This window comes from Oryctolagus cuniculus, chromosome X (genome assembly GCF_051225735.1).
Source record: "Oryctolagus cuniculus isolate XC-2025 breed Fujian yellow rabbit chromosome X, ASM5122573v1, whole genome shotgun sequence".
Lineage (NCBI taxonomy): Eukaryota > Metazoa > Chordata > Mammalia > Lagomorpha > Leporidae > Oryctolagus > Oryctolagus cuniculus.
The window spans coordinates 7,372,393-7,389,680 of NC_142888.1; the positions used below are offsets into that span (position 1 = coordinate 7,372,393).

Consider the following 17,288-nt stretch of genomic DNA (forward strand, 5'->3'; position numbering starts at 1 on the left):
CATATGCAATTCTAGCCATATTATTCTATTTTCTCTTCATGGGTATTGCATGATGGTATTTCTAATACAAATACTAATATGCTTTGGAAATAATGACACTCGCAGGTCTTTCATCATATTGTTATCACTGCTTTATCATATTAGGCTAATACACTGCGAGAGTTGGTAGAACCTCTCCATGCCAAATCGGATCCACTTCTGTTGGCACTCAACCCATTGGACTCACAGATTGATAAGCTAATGTTTAGAGAATTTAGATCGGAGAGAGTCGGCACGGCGCAGACTCAGCATCAACCTCTTGCAAGCAACTAAAATGGCCTCGTCCTTGCTGTTTATAACAGAAAACAGACTTGTAAAAAGCTTAGATCATCAAGTGTTTTGGATTGAGGGCCTCTCTAAAGGGATATTAAGAGGGGCAGGCCACTCTTAAGAAGAATTCGAGCTTTCTGCAGTGGGACTAGCGTAAGATCAAAGCCAATCAAGATGGAGCACAGTAACAGAAAACTGCCCTTTCTATGGGAGAACAGAACGGGAAAGGGTCTTGACTGGGGAAGGGCTCTGTGTGGTGACCCCTCAGTTGTGTTCTCCTGACGTCAGGAAAAGAGAGGGATCAGCTCCAATAACTAGAAAATACTGGCTGTTTAATGGACACTTCGCTGACCTCTTTAAGGCAAAGCAGAGGAATCAAATTCTGTATTAAGTGTATTTTGCATTTTTAAAGCTTGACGTGCTGTATTGTACTAAATTAAGTGTAATCTATTAAGGCAAGGTATACACAACCTGCGCTGAAACTTACTATGTTTATTCTATTATGAAGTGTATTCAGGTGCAACACAGAGACTGATTTTGGTGACACTTATGGAGAACATTCCTCCTGCCAGGCTTCACTAGATTCCTCAGCTAAAATCCTAACTTTCTCCTTATTTCTCGGCACTTGTATCCAAGTGGTGTGTTGCCTCTTAGGCAGGCATGAGCTATTCTTTTCTGTACACTATTCTGAATTTGTAGGCTATGGTTTTCCTTTTTGAAAAAGTATTTTGTCTGAATGTCTTTCGAATCAGCTTCAGATATTATTTAACACTATGTAACTCGGTCCCCTATGGCTCAATATTGCTTATTTTTCTTTTGTAGTGGTGTGAAATTTCCTTTAGTTGGATAAGATACATTGTAATGCTTTCAGTGCTAATTGATGGATATTTCATACTGTGCAATGAACAGATAATTTAACATTGTATTTTGAAATGTTTTTTTCTTCCTGTCACCATAGTGTGTGGTCTTGCATAATGTGAATACCTGTAAAAATATAAATTACTTAAAAATAAAAACATGACCAATCGGTATCAGATCTTTTTAGATAGCTAAATAATTTGCTAGATAGCTAAATATTTGCTAAGTATGCTTGATAGTAAATTTCTTTCTAAAGAGAAGTAATCTATGCTTCTTTCTCACAAATGGAATCTGTGTTGTGAATAAAATCACATTGATCTGCCTTACAATTGCCTCTGTGCTCTAACCATTTTAATGTGTTTTTTAGGTGTACATATAAAAATGATGGTTATGGTATGTAGAAATCCATCAAAAACCATTTTATTGGCATTTAATATTGATGGAACTGTGTTGGGTCGTTATGCCTGTTTAAGTCATAGTAAATTTTATGATCCGAAGAATTTTAGTTTTTTCTCATTAAGGAATATGGTGAATCTACTTTTTAAATATAATCAACTCTTATCTTTGGTTTGAACATTTCCCCTTTATGAATTCCTGCCCAAGAGCCATGTAACTTGACCTCCATATCTCTATTAGTTGAATTTTCTAATTTCTGGGGGTGAATCTGGACTTTGTCACTAATGTTTATGAGTGTCCACCGAAGAACCTTCCATTCTTTGGGTCAGTAAATCAGTGCTAAGGACAGCAAGATTTTTCCATCTGAATTGTCATAAAAACTACTTGTAATACTCTGAAAATTCAACCACTGACATATATTTGTATCATCAAGTCACATGATTTGACATAAATTACATGCCAGGAGAAAAAAGTGTAGAGTAGACTTTAGTTCTTGCTCTTTTGTCATATCTTTATGGAAGTAAGCTTTACTGTCATTAAAAAAAACAAGGACTTATATACACCAGAGTCGGCCATGCTTGATTTTGACAAAGCATATCATCATTCTTACAAAGGCGACTTTACATGTTCTTCAGAAAATACATAGCAATATTGGTGGAACCACTCAAACTGTACTTTAAAAAAAAAAGGTTTTTTCATCATTGCATTGATTTTATCAGAGAAATTATTACCTAATATTAATGTGTGGGCATTGTTATTTTGCCTAAAAGAAAGTAAATTCTTCTAATTATGAAATAAGCAGTTGAATACAGAGGGAAGATTAAAAGCCAGCTTTTAAATCATATACTTTGTTCTGATGTAATTGTCTCCTCCCCCTAGTTTTACAATGCTAGCCATGGCTGTCCAGTTGACTTATACATTAGACTGAATTAAGAGTGCTAGCATTTAATTATAAAACAATTCAAATTTCATCATTTTTAGCATAAAACCTAGAAGAATACTAAATTAGAAGTTTGTTACCTTATATATAAATAAATTTCCTTATGGTGTGTTAGTAAGTTAATATTCATAGAAAATATTCCCGTGGCCTCAATGCATATGTTAATTGCCCTTTGTGATAAGAATAGTGTTCCACATACTTGATGTCATTTGCCTGGAAGCCTTAAAACACTCTGTGGTTCTACAAGAATGAATGCATCTAAGATTTGACTGGTGACTAATTCGGCTATGTCCTGCATTCTCCCATTTGTGATTCAACCTTTTCCAACCTTCTGTGTTTATTACACGGCTGTGTTGTGGAAAGAACAACTGTTTCCACTAGGACATCACTGTCCAATTTTAAAAGAGCACAGTTCCCTTCCAAAATATGTACCAAAACACATTATCCATTATTGATTTTAATTCTTCAAGAGCCGAACTGGTATATTCATTTGTTGTTTTTTTTTTTTTTTTTTTTTTTTACTCTCTTTCAACATTGTCATCTCAGGGGCAGGGAAATGGGGAGGACACTAGAGTGAAATTTTAGGTTGCCAAGTTTTTATTCATCTCCCTTTAACATTCACCAAAGAAATATGAACGATATGATACAATTGACTGTCCTAATAGTTTTGCAGTCTCCTGATAGGGAACCCTCTTTAGAGTGCTTTGTACATAAAATACAGAAAATCCTCACTCCATTTGAATGTGCTGGGTTCACAAGGCAATGTGCCACATAGGAGAAAGGGAAATGCAAACCTGAGTGACACAAATTCCACTCATGGCAAAGTCACATTCTAGGTCTCTGAAGGACAATACACAGGGTCTTATTAGGTATAGGAAGAAAAAAAATTGGAATTTCTCCTTAGGTTTCATATTTAATCCTTTTGAATCACTTTCTGATGTTTTGGAGCATCTATGTCATATAAAGTAACACATATGTTATAACTAGGGGATGGTACACAATCCAAAAAAACTGATCTTGGAAGGAAATACATCACCCAAGGACTCTACAGTAGTTGAGAAATGTGTCTTCATCTTCTAGTAGGCAATTTGCAATAGGTTTCAACAACTTAGTAAAAAAAAAAAAAGAGAACCTACTTTTTTTCATTAGCTGATCTTTCCTGTATCACCAACTACCTAGAAATCACATGCATTCTGAAAGAATCAACTTATGATGCTCATTACCTTCCTAGATTCACAGTATTCCATAGTGGAGCACAATATGAAGGAGGCAATACAGAGGATCTCCTTTCACCCCTGCCAAGTATGACATAGCCAGAAATGACCCCTCCCTTGGCACAGAATACAAGATATTGCATCAAAAACTCAATTGTGATCTTCAAGTGTATTAGTCCATGAAATTTTGTATAGGAAAGGAAACTTTATATGTATTCTTTGGTTTGCTGAAATTGGAATAAAAAGTATGTAATCTGACACAGGACTAATTTATATGTTGTAAATATAATTTGGGGGAAGTTTATTCCTGCAAAGTCCCAGATTTCCTGAATAAATTAGATACATATTAAAATATCCTTATAGCAGTAATACACAGCCTCATTAGGAATCACAGAAGGTTCCTGAATAAGTCCTGTGATTTGGGTGTGGTCTCCCACACTTTGCCGACTTTCAGAAAACATTCATTCAAATTGCAAAAGAGCTGGTTTTCAGTCAGTGTTCCAATGGTTGAACTGGCACATCGAACAAAATGCAATCAGGAAGCAGACCTCACCAAGTGCTTGCCTCCTCTTCCAAAGCAAGCCTCTCCTCAAAGAAGAAAAACAAGGGTTGATAAAGGACAGAAGGCCGAAGAAAAATGAGAAGGAGATGAAGAAGAGGGCAAAAAGAGAAGAAAATAAAGGTGCTTTCATATTTTCAGTTGCCACAGTAGCCTCAATTGACTTAATTGGTATTCTTCTGAGAAAAATCAAGGAAACCAATTGAAAATTATAAAAGAAAATAAAGGTCTGTTTTTGTCTTAAATGTTGAGTTCTGTGTTGTTTTGACTGTTGAGCACAGTGAATCAGATTTATAATGTGACTCTGCCCCTCACTCCCTTCCTTTGAAAATAAAAGGACTCTTTGTCTAGTGTTAAAATGTTAAATAATTGGTGGCATTTTGTGGTAGCCTGGAATCTCAGTCCCTCATCCTTACTCATCCCACTACTGTGTCTTGTGCAGTGTTGCATATGTGTATGATGTGTAGTGGTTTGAGGGGGTGCGTATCTCTGATAAGAGCCACAATATCCCATTACTAGAAAATGTTTCTGTGTTCTGTCTCATTGTGATTCCTTGTTCACATGTGCTGCCCAGAGATAAATCCATACTCAATTCTTCTTACAGCTGTCAAAGCAGATTTTTTGTAGAATTATGTTACCTTTTAGTTCAAGAAGGGGGAGGGAGTTCCAGTTGATATTTTTAATAGCTGTATATATATATATATATCATTTTATATTAAATCTTCACTTATCCTTCTTAAGGTACAACTACATTGAAATTTTATAAAAAATCAACCATCTGCCCCAGATTTACACAACTTTAAGAATTAGGGGAAAAAGAAAACTGGGTCAAATGCTTTTCTAAGCAAAATATATATTCCCTATAGTGTTAGGTAATATGGAGAAAGGTTTTCTTAAAATAAAAATTTACTACATAAAAATATTTCTGCCTCCCTTAAGTCCTAAAACTATAATCTGAATCCTTTTCTTCCCTTCCCTTTCTTTCTAGAACTGAAAGAGTAATAATACATTAGATTACCTGATACCTTAACTACTATAATTCACATCAGTTAGGCCTCCCATTTCGTCCCCACCCTCTACTCTATGAAATTATGTCTGGCTTTAGAAGCAGTCTTGCTGTGAGGCAAAAAGAATGCAAACTACTAAATAATTCCTTGGTATCCTTTCATGGCCTGTGATTTTATGAAATAGAATTATGCTGTGCAAATGTATCCTTGTTTTTACAAATCCATTTAGTTACTTTAAATGACTATATGATTTTGTGCTTTCCTCATTCCAAACCATTCTCAGTTAAAATTCCCTATCTTGCTTCCATCTTTCTCTCAATCAACAAAGCAGTTTCTCCTTTTTGTAGTCTTCCATCCATCCATCCTTCAAAACCCTGTAAGGTGTTGAAAACGAGAATGAACCAATAGAAAACTAATAAGCTGTTATTTAAAGGGATTTTTATATTTTTGGGTTTTAGATCTAACTTAGATATATGGTTAGAAGTTAAAATTCACCATATGAGATTTAGTGATACCTTGTGCTGTTGATAAATAATTCTAATGGAAGGACTCAGTGGTCAAACCTGCAATTATTTGCTAACCTCATAGCAGGACCAAAAATTGATTGTGGAATTTACATAAAGCTTTTAATCCTAAAGGTGATCCCTTCTGGTTAAGGTACTGTATGTTTTGAATATTTTTTGGTAGTCTTAGGTATACTCTTTTAAAAAATTTACTTTTGGAATGCTACAGTTGAGGAAATATTACATTATAAGTACCTACTATCACATATAAATTCCAAACAATTACTAAAATATGGAAGTATACAGTTCTTGCTAAAATCATGGATTCTGAAGCCAGACTGTCTAATTCCAGTTCTCACCTCACCACTTAATAAATGTGACCTTGAGCAAGGTACTTCCCTGCTATAAGATGAATATCAAGGATATCTACTAAGTATTGTTGTGAGGATCAAATAAGGTCATGAATGTTAAGAATTTACTCTCCTTCCTGGCACATAAACATAAAGGTTAAGTAGTATTACTACTATTTGGGAGTCATTTATTAAAAACTATGCCAGAAAGTCTAAAATATTCACATGTACCATGGTGGAATGAACCATATTTTCACATTTATTCTTTGAGCCAATATAGTTAGTATACCTCAAATATGAGTCCATCTATCTATTAAAAGAAATACAAGATAGACCTACTCTATAAATCCACCTACCCAAGCACCATCTTATTCCACCTTTCTTTTATCATTGTTGAGAAAGATTTGACATCCGTGTTCAGACAATTAAGCAAGATGAGAGTTTTATTTGTTTAGGTACATCTAAGATCCTTGAGACCAACCTCCAATTTTTTTCTCAAAAATACTTAATTGGAAGACTTTCTTCCATTGTCTTACAGTTGTGTAGTAGCTTATCTTAGCACATGTCAGGGTTTTTTTACCTCATTTGCATATAAACATATTCCCATAATTTGTTTTAATTACAACATTGATAATTCATTATCAGTTGCTGTATTTCTGTTGTGCTGGGCATTACTATGGCACTCACATAAAACCTAATAATCTTCTATTGCTCAATTGGAAGATTTTTATAATCAAATATATTCTGATGAATGCCATTCCATTATATTAAGTCTGCTCTATTTAAGTAAAACTTCTATGCTTATCAGTATAATGATAAGAGATAGTCATTAATGTTTTAAAATATTAAAATATGTACAGGATTGTTTTTGTGTTGTGTACCTTTTGTACTCTAATTCTTTGAACTTAATGGACTCAAGATACATATGGTGATTTTCTATTAAGACACTATTTTGCTAACCAATAAATCCTATTATTTGATCACTCTAAAACAATTAAATGCCCATAGCTAATCTTACCCAGTATAACTAACAGATGTGGATTTGTTGAGTTCTTTATACTAGTGTTTTCCAAGCCATTCATTATCCCGTTTTTCAAATAGTTTTAATTTTGTTTTTAGAGTGTCAAATAACTGTTTATCACACTGAATAATGCATTCTATCTCTCTCTCCACTCCCTCTCCCTCCCTTCCTCCTCAACCCCCTTCCCAACACTGCAGGTGAAATTAGGGAAGAAAAGTTAGGAGATTCACTGCAAGATTTATACAGGGCACTGGAGCAGGCCAGTCTGTCACCATTAGGAGAACATCGCATTTCAACCAAGATGGAATACAAGCTGTCATTTATAAAAAGATGTAATGATCCTGTAATGAATGAAAAGCTACACAGGCTGAGAATTCTCAAAAGCACTTTAAAGGTAAGATATGAAATATAAGGAGAAATTCCTTCAAAGAGATTAATTTTTGAACTCAAAGTGGATTACCAGATACTATAAGCTAAGAAATAAGAGGGTACATCAGAAAGTTCATGGAAAATTGAATTAAAAGGTAAGATTATTGTGATACAAAAAATTTTTAAATCTGTGCATAGTTGTTTTCTTTTAAAAAAAAGATTTATTTATTTATTTGAAAGAGTTATACAGAGAGAGAGAGAGAGAGAGGTTTTCCGTCCGATGGTCCACTCCCCAGATGGCTGCAATGGCCGGAGCTGCGCCAGTCTGAAGCCAGGAGCCAGGAGCTTCTTCCAGGTCTCCCACGCGGGTGCAGGGGCCCAAAGACTTGGGCCATCTTCTACTGCTTTCCCAGGCCATAGCAGAGAGCTGGATTGGAAGAGGAGCAGCTGGGACTAGAACCGGTGCCCATATGGGATGCCAGCACTGCTGGCGGCGGCTTTACCTGCTACACCACAGCGCTGGCCCCTGAACTCTTTAAAGTCGACATTGTGTCCAATTGACACTTCTCAGCTTTTTTAATGCTTTTTGGCTCACTCACGAAGATGTACCGGCTTGCCTAGCACTCTGCTTTTCCCAGATCTGAAAGTGAGGATTTTTCCATAGGGGATCCATATGGGATGCCGGCGCTTCAGGCCAGGGCATTAACCCACTGCACCACAGCGCCGGCCCCAACATAGTTGTTTTCATAATATGCATTTTCCATGAACTTTTTGAAATGAGAGGCTAGACGGAAGAAGAGGTAAACAGCAATAACTTAAAACTGAGCTATTCCCATATCATAAGTGTCTAAGTAAAGAAGAAATCATCTTAACTCTTCATTAATGTCCCAGATTACTGAGTAAATGTTATGTGACAGTTCTAAGAGAAAAATGCATAGCTGTTTTTATTCCAGTCTTTCAGTCTCCTAAGATAAATATACCATATAGTGTAATTATTAGAGTTATTAAAAGAACACAGCATGCATGCAGAATGCAACTGTGAATACTGAAATGATATAAAAGATTTCCTGAATGTTTCCTATGTGCACTGCACTGCATTTCGTGTGAAGCCACAGTGATTTGTGTTCCAGGTAGAAATCTTATAAGATGTTCTGTTTACACTGTCAAATCCCAACACACATGGTGTCTTCCTATTAGACATTTCTGTCAGTGCTTACATTAGCTCCAGCTTATTATGCCACCCCCAGATTCAGGAGAGGATGGTCAAGACAGAGGAGCAAAGAGGCAGCGAGTTGAAGGGAGCAGACAGTAGATTCCCCTCACAGTGCAGGTATGAGCTGGGTAGGGGGTGGAGGAAGCAGAGATGGGTTGAGGAGTGGGCCAGCCATACAAACCACCTGATCAAAGTCCTACACCCTTGACAAACCAAAAACAGGGGTGACTATTTAGCCTGGCATTTAAGATTCTAGTTAAGATGCTTTGTGTCCCAAATTGGAGTAGCTGGATTCAATTCCCAGCTCTGGCTGTTGAATCCAGCTTCCTGCTAATGCAGACCCTTGGAAGCAGTGATGAAGGCTGAAGTAATTGCATTCCCACCACCCACAGAGGACACCCAGATTAAATTTCTTGCTTCAAATGCTTAGTCCTGATCATTGGAGTTATTGGGGGGTGAACCAATGAATGACAGCACTCTCTTTCTCCCTCTCTCTCCTTTCCCCTCTCCCTCCTCCTTCCCTTTCCACCTCCCTCTCAAATAAAAAATCAAAAGCAGAAAAAAACGTTATTATATAGAGTATGTGACACAGTAATTTCAGGAAACAAAAGGTTAAGGGACTCCTTTAAGAAATAGTTCAGATCCATAGCATGCTACTGAGGTTTTGTAATTTTGAAATACAATTGAATATCAAAGGGATTTTTAAAAATCGCAAAACTATTTGAAAAACCCTCAAGTAGTAAGCAGCCATGTTTGCAGTCAATTTTCTGTTAGTATTTGGGCAAACATGACTGCAAATTCATGAGACAGCTTAGTGGACTTTTGGTAACAAACCAAAATTTTAGAGAAAGCGATAATATTCATAAGAATAACTGCAGTGACCAACCCTACTCCAAAGATATTCTCCTCACCTTCTCACCTTATGGAGCCCCACCCTGTTTCCCAATTCAGTTCCAAACTGCCTGGTTTGAAAGGCAGGCAGGCATTTTGAAGCAGGTCAGGTTCGGGTATCTTAAAGACCTTCTCCTCTCTCTCTACCAGCCCCTTGCCCCTGACTTTCATGCTCTGTAGATTCACCCAAAGCATTTTCTTCCAGTGACAAAGAATATGAGCTGCTGCTTGTGGTCAGTTATAATTAAGTATTCATGAATCTCCAGGTACATGATACTCTGCTTGACTCTCTAGGGCAAAGAAAGAAAATGAAAAAGTCACTGTAAAGAAATGTCCCTCACCGGTTTAAAAAAGAAAAAAATGAACTACAGAACCCTGTGCTTTTTAACATGAAAAAGTAATAGGGAATGAAATATTCCATTAGGGAAAAACAACTGTCCAAGAAACCCTGGGGTGTGAGTAGTTCCTGGAATTATAACAGGCTACTTCAAGAAGCATAGATCTGAGATCCCGCCACAGGCAGCTCTCAACATCTGCATTCTGTCTAATCATAAACCAGAGAACTTGGGCTCCTAGCTCTCTTCATTTCCCTCCCAACTCCTGATTAGCTCTTCTCACTTGCTACAGCACATTTCCTAGACTTCCCTACCCCTTCCTTAGGTCCATAAAAGACAAGACTGAGTTTCTCAGACTGTTGTAACCCCTCTCCTCCATCCCGCATTCCACCTGCGAGATTGTCTTCCACTGGCAATAGTTGTATCTCGGTGAGCTATACCAAAGTGAAGCTTAGTGTTTAGGTGAGACCCAGCCTCCAACATAGAAGGAAGAGCTCTTCTCCATTGCACACCCTTCATGCTATAGGAAAGGAGTTGTAGCATGTACATAGCAAGAACTCCATGTTTTTGGTAACAGGAGGATAGCCATGCTCACTCTATTCAAGCATGAGGACGTTATGGCACACCTGAAGACAGGACACATACGAAAGTATCTCAAGGGATAGAATGTGATAGGTTCATGGCAGCATTGCAGTTGTATAAGGCCATCATTGAGGAAGAAGATCCTTATTATGATTATTTAAGGAAGGCTTCAAGAAATGAGAGGGGCCTTAACTGGCACTTAAAGCATGAGGAAGGTTTCCACAGGCAGAGATGAAAAACAGAACAGGCCATTTTAGACTGGGCAATACCAGGCATCCCTTGTTTGTAGGGGAAACAAATGTACACCAGGATTTGATTCTAAATACCTGAGTGTGAGTATAACAAAGCCATTTGTTATGAAATTCTGATGTTTTCCTACTAGCTATTTATTTCAAACCGGAAAAGTTTATCCATATCTTAACTATTAAATCCTTGTGCTTTTCAGGCCAGAGAAGGGGAAGTAGCCATTATCGACAAAGTCCTAAACAATCCAGACTTGACATCTAAAGAATTCCAGCAATGGAAGCAGATGTACCTTGACCTTTTCTTGGATATCTGTCAAAATACCACCTCAAATGATCCATTGAATATTTCTTCTGAAGTAGATGTAATCACTTCCTCTCTAACACATACTCATTCATACATTGAAACGCATGTGTAAGTGTATTATGCCTTCAGGCCATCCAGTACCTGCGGGTACTGTGAACCAGTATATAAGGTAGTTTTTATATCTGTGTGGGACACTTGACAAGCTATACTTTAATGTTACCAAACTATATGAAACAAATCATATATGGTCATAATACCACTGTCTTTAATGAGCATTTGTATATTTTATATGCAATCAGTGCTCAGCTTATGTTTACCATGTGCAAAATCAACTGTCTTTAATGACTTACAATTAACTTTTGCAAACAACTCTGAATACAGGTGGTCTTCAAATAGTGAAACCACAAAAAGGCAGTTTTCTATCTAAGGTCATCTTTTCTCCCTTTAAGTTAATTTTATATAAACAAGACTTCAAAGTAATTCACATTTTTTCAGGTGCAGATATCCTTGTGGGTGGGAAAGAATTTAAACCTTTTTTATATTTATTAAAATGTTCTAAGAATTTTCTTAAACATTGCACAAAGTTTAATGCTGTAGTTTTATTTTTGTGAAATGTAGGTGTGCATACAAGAGTTGAGCAAAACAGAAGAGCATCGACATAAGAAAAGTTCAGGTATCTAATATTCGTCTTAATAGTCTATTAACTTGTGAAAGCTGGTTAATGGAAATACTACTCCAAATCTATGAGAACACTTAATGGTGTATCAGGGCAAAGCTTTGTAAGATGTTTTTGTAACTAAGACCAAAACTGAAGATAGAGCTGCTTTATTTTCTTGGTTTAAATCTTCCTTTATTTTTGTAGTGATGAAATGCTGATTGTGTACAGAAGAATTTGAGAATGGATTTTTTAAAAATAGACTTAACTCACCCAGAAAGGCAGCTAATAGGTATATATATATAATTTCAACCCAAACTCATATTTTTAAATGCTAATTCTTAAAAGCTAAGGTATAAAGTGAAATGAATCAACTTTCCAGGTAGTTTCCAATTCTTCCCCTAGTCCGTTAATTAAAATTATGTAATTATATTTCAGGCAGGGAATAAAATATGTTTAGTTACAGACTGATATGTGTTATATCAGTTATAGAAAACAATGTTGAAAATAGAAATGTACTTCTCTCATAAGGAGCAAGAGGGTAATAATGGTCACTCAGAGAGATGTCACATTGAATTAGATGACAGAGACAATTTAAAGGTTTTCTTCCTAGCATCATGAATTGTTCTATAGAGTGGATGAAGTCTAAGAAAAAGTCCTCTTCATATATTTCCATTTATAAGCGTCTCGTTTTTGAAAGTGATCACAGCATGAAAATGACTGTGCTGCTTTTTAGTGTCTGGCTGCATAACGTACAAGTCACAATTTGCTGTTTTTTCAGGAGGAGAAAGGGACCCTCCTTTACTATTCTATATCCTAAAATCTAATCAGCTTTATACTGTTGCCTGTACAGCTCAGTGAATGTACTTACATCTTTAAGAGTTCAGATATATGCCAGTGACTATTTTTGCTGTAGAGGAGAAAGTTAAAAACTCCACAGCGGGGATCTTTTTCTTTGCTTTTGAAACCACCATTGAATCACTGTCGTTTTGCAGACTTTGCACAACTGTACAGGAGAGTGGCCTTTCTGCAGCACATTTTCAGTAATCCTATATTTAGTCAAAAATGGATGAGAAATCACGTATTAATGTTTGTATGGAATTTTGGGTCCAGTGTAATATTTTTATCATTTAAAAAAAACCCTATTTGTAAAAACATTTATTTACTGCATGGATACTGACACACATTAAATTTGTGGAATTTTGTATATGTAAAACAGAACAAAACAAAAATACCCTCTTGTCCTAAAATGAAGTGTGCTTGTTCCAGTTGTTTAGATTTATTGATGTTTACTAGACCAAATGTGTATGTTCACTTAAAAATATCTGTACCTGATGGGTGTGTCATGTATACAGTGGCCGGGTTTGGCCTGTAAACAGTAACAGTTGATGGGAAGACTAGCTCTGTTGCTACTAAGCAGCTTTTACTTTTGTAAAGTCAGCTCTGTTGTTTTCAATGGTAAAAATTAAACTAATGAATTTTACAAGACTCATGGCTAGCCTAGCATGAAAGAGACCTTTTGCCACTATATATCTGTACATTTTATTGCATTAGTTTCAAATCTAAGAGAGAGGCAGCACTGTAAAATGAAGTCGAATAAATTCAGCTTTTAATGAATCCTTACAAAGCACTTACTTTATTCATGCAAAGTCCTTACCATGTTTCTTTGTGATCTAATCACACAGCCACCTACTTTCCCTACCCCAAGTACAAGTTCTAACCTTGCCACCCTGTTGGTGTCACAAGCCAGAAGTAACACCCGTTCAACACATACAAGTATCTTCTCTGTGAGGCCCCGAAAAATCAAACCGGTTTCCCACTTGTCTGACATGTACTTTAAAACTTCACCTCCTTTCTCTGTGATTGTTTGGAGGAAGCGAGGATAGCCACCAAAAAATAAGTGAATTAGTATGACTTTTTACAAATACAACCTTTATGACTAAAAGATGCGGAAAAAATGACTTAAAACCAATGAGCTCTCTAAAGCCTAAACAAAAGCAAACTAGGGGTGAGGATAGGAGACCAAAAAGTTTAACCAAAAAATTAAAAAAATTATTCTGAGGTTTTATTTCTCCTTTCAGTTCCATATTGATATGGAACCAGTAGAGCAGAACTAAAACCCTGATTCTGGACTATTCAAGGGTAGTTCTCCTTACAATGATTCCATAGCATTTAACCAAAGCACTTGCCTCGCCCTTCACTTATTCAGCTAATGCCCTCTTCTAGGACTGTTTATTGCAGCTTTTAAAGCCAACAATTTTCTAGGTTTTGTATTTAACTCCTTGTACATTTTTTCAAGTTTTTTTTTTTTTTTTTTTTTTTTTTTTGGCACAGAAGTAACTACTGTTTAGTACCGAGGGAAACTCTTTAGAGGGAAAATAAGATCATTTTATCTTTTTGAAAGTCCACCTTTAGCCCAGCGTGAGACTTTTTAAAAATCACCAGCTCACTGCAGTTGAATCATGTATTCTTCTATTTGACCTATCCCGTTCCGCATTCTCAGTTCAAGGAGAACCATTCGTCTCTGGCCAAGGTCTCGTTTGCCTCCTTACCCTTGAGAAGCCACTGTGCTCCCAGAGGCCCACTCTTGGAAAAGCCCAAGTCAAGCAGAACTTTCTCCTCGGTGACCTGCAGACTGCACTAACTCATTTAGCCCAGGACTAAATCCAGCGCCTCTCTAAGCTCTCCGTCCTTCTCCACGTCCCCACCGTCAGCCAGCTGCAGCACCGCGCACTGCAGGCCACTCCAGGCCCAGGGCAGCACGCAGCCTATGTCCTCCCACCGGTCCAGGTCAAGGTCGTAGCCCACCACATTGCGGGTAGGCACCTGGCGGGATTCCCGCCACTTGAGGCCTCCCAGCAGCAGCGCTGTCTCCTCCACCACAGCCAGCCCATAACAGAACCGGTCATAGGGTAGTGGCCGCAACCGAGTCCACTGGTCAGAATCGGGGTCATAGCGTTCAATCTCCGAGAAGGGCTCAAATTGCCCCAGAAAGGCAAACACTTTGCCACGTAGTACCGCCAGGTGGTGCCCAAAGCGGGCGGTGCCCATAGGTGCCCTTTTGCTCCATGCCTTTTCCCCGGGGCCCAGGGCGTACAAGTCCCGCAGGCTGCTCGCACCTCCTTCACCTCTCCCTGCTTTGCCCCCAGAGATGTACACGACGCTGCGCTCCCCGACGGCCCCCGCATGGCCATGCAGCGCCCGCGGCAGGGCACCAGCTGGCGCCCAGCGGTCCCTGCGCAAGTCATACATCTCCACCGAGGCCAGTGCCTCACCGCCTGCGCCCAGGCCCCCGACGGCCAGGAGACTCTCACCCACAGCGCCGCACCAGAAGTAGGCCCGCGCTTCACGCATGGCGGGCACAGTGGTCCAATTGTGAGAACGCGGGTCGTATCGGTGCACTTGGGCTGTGACCATCCGCGGGCCATCGGCCAGGGGAGAGGAGGCGCTGCCTGAAGGGATCTCCCCGCCTAGGACAAATAGGAAGTTGCCCAGGGTGCATACGCTGTGCCCCAGCAGTGGTGCGGGCAGCTGCGTGAGGCTGTGCCAGCGGTGGTTGTACACGTCGAAGGCCACCACTTCCTGAGTGAATTCCCACTCCTTCTCCTCCTCCAACTCTTCCTCTCCCCCCTGCTCCTGCTCTTCTTCCTCCTCGGGCTCTGCCACGGCGCCCCGGCCCCTAGCTGCCTCCCGGGGAGCCGCAACCTCTTCCGTCATGGCCTCCCGCGTCCTGCGCCCCCCAATCAACAAGATGCGCGTCTGGGGGCTCCGGACGCTGGTCTGCTCGCCCTGCAATAGCGGCTGGCGGGAAGGCGCCGTGTGGTAATTGAGGGCTTGGATGATGAGGCCCTTGATGCGGGCGGGCAGCGTGAGGCCGGAGCCCGAGTACATGCGCCGCAACAGGTCGGCGGGCACCAGGCCGAAGCGGATACGCTCGAGCAGCGCTGTGCAGTGAGCCAAGCGCTCCGCCGCGGGCTCCTGCCGCAGCCAGGCCAACGCCAGGCCCAGCAGCCGGGCCTCTGGCACCCGCGCCACATCGGAGGCACCCAATATGGCCCTCAGCGACGCAGGATTGAGCTCCAGCAGCCCTGCGGGACCCGCGCCCTTTGCCAGCAGCTCCCGCAGGTGGCGCACAACGCACCGCTCGGCTGCGTCCAGCGTGTGCACCAGGCCAAAGCGTGCAGCCACGTTGGCGGCAAAGCAGCAGTTTTCAGGGGCCAGCTGTCGCTCCAGGTAGCGGCCGCACAGGCCCAGGGCCTCGGTGACCTGCAGGTAGCTGGCAGCCTCCAGAGTATCCTCTACGGTGTCCATGGAGAGCGGCAGCCAGGCAGTGTAGATGAAGTCCAGCAGGCGCTGCAGGCCGGCCGCGGAAGGCACGTGCAGGTGGATCACTCGAGCCCGGGATTCCCGCGTGTGGCTCTTGAACAAGGCCCTGAAGTAGTCGCTGGAGCACGCCAGGAGCGACCTGTGCGCAGGGAACTCGCTGCCTTCGGCCTCCAGTGTCACGTCGCACAGGAAGCCCTCGGCGCGCAGGGCCTGGTACCCGGTGAGCAGCGAGCCGCCATGAGCTTTGCAGTAAGACAGGAAGTAACTCATGATGCCCCGAGCGGGAAGCGGCCGGGCCGGGACTGGGGCCAGCCAGGCTCGGCTGGAGGCATCCCCGGACACGACACCCCCACGACCCCGGCGCGACCCTCAGAGCCCCTAGCAGGGGCCCATTTTTGCCTGCTCAGCTTAAAGCCCAAGGCTTCTTCATCCAGGTCCGCAGATCGTCCCCTGCACCTCTCAGAGCAAATCTGGTATGAGAAGGGTTCCCGGAAGCCCCTAGTGGCGGAGGGCGCGGAGTTTGGAGTCTTCTGCGGGGTGCGGGGCTTGGTTTCGGCGCTTGCGGAGGCTGCCAGTGCGTTTCTCAAAGACCCCTCTCCGGCCCGATCTGGGGAACGTACACCTGCGCGACAGGGGCGGTGGTGGCCGTGCAGCATCACCTGGAAGGGCCGAGCTGCCGGTGGACTCCGGAGATGCTGGATCTCTGACGGCCCAGACGCGTAGATGCGGCCCCGACTCGGGGCGACCCGACAGTGTGGGGCAAGGGCTCTGACCCCCCGGGGTGGACGAGGAGGACGGGTTCTGCGGGCACCCGCGAGGCCCCGAGACAACTGGCTACAGGGCGGGGGGTGGGGTGAGTTTGTTCTGCGCGGAGGATCAAATCAAAGCCTGGAGGATTAAGGAGGGGGGGCGCGGGTCAGAGCGACGGGTTAGAGGCGTGATTGGGCGCCGCACATAACATGCCGGTAGCTCACCACGACAGGAATAGCGCGCCGCCTCGGCCTCCCTGGAGCGCCCCGCCCCGCGCCAGGACTCCTGGCCGCAAACCCCGAACCAGGGCGCAGGAGCAAGCCGCCTGGGCCAGGAGCCTGCCGGTCCCCCAGGGGGTCTAGAGAACCCCGCTGAGGATTCAGGGGCAAGAGTTCACTGGCGAGGTGCGAGTCTCCCCGGACCCGGCTTGGTGGTGTGCGAGAAGGGGCGTCCGGTTGGGC

General features: G+C 41.6%; 2 protein-coding genes across 7 annotated transcripts in view; one reads left to right on the forward strand and one right to left on the reverse strand.

The window, feature by feature from the left end:
* CNKSR2 (connector enhancer of kinase suppressor of Ras 2) overlaps window positions 1–13,378 on the forward strand; it is a 317,996-nt gene extending 304,618 nt beyond the window's left edge. For 4 of the 6 annotated variants that reach the window (XM_002719953.6, XM_002719954.6, XM_008272442.5 and 1 more), the window contains 2 exons: window positions 7,355–7,551; window positions 10,993–13,378. In XM_002719953.6, the coding sequence (XP_002719999.1) occupies window positions 7,355–7,551; window positions 10,993–11,208 (413 nt within the window). In that variant the 3' untranslated portion in view covers window positions 11,209–13,378. Of the gene's footprint in view, window positions 1–144; window positions 1,497–7,354; window positions 7,552–10,992 lie in introns of those variants that run through there. The other 2 variants (XM_051827000.3, XM_070067189.2) reach the window with 1 other exon arrangement.
* KLHL34 (kelch like family member 34) lies at window positions 13,339–16,961 on the reverse strand. Its single transcript, XM_002719958.5, has one exon. The coding sequence runs from the start codon at window positions 16,345–16,347 to the stop codon at window positions 14,401–14,403; it is 1,947 nt and encodes a 648-aa protein (XP_002720004.2). The 5' UTR covers window positions 16,348–16,961; the 3' UTR covers window positions 13,339–14,400.
* Between the last annotated feature and the right edge of the window lie 327 nt (window positions 16,962–17,288).

Coding starts and splice junctions, on each gene's coding strand:
- KLHL34 (XM_002719958.5), bottom strand. CDS start 16,347: ATGAGTTACTTCCTGTCTTACTGCAAAGCTCATGGCGGCTCGCTGCTC.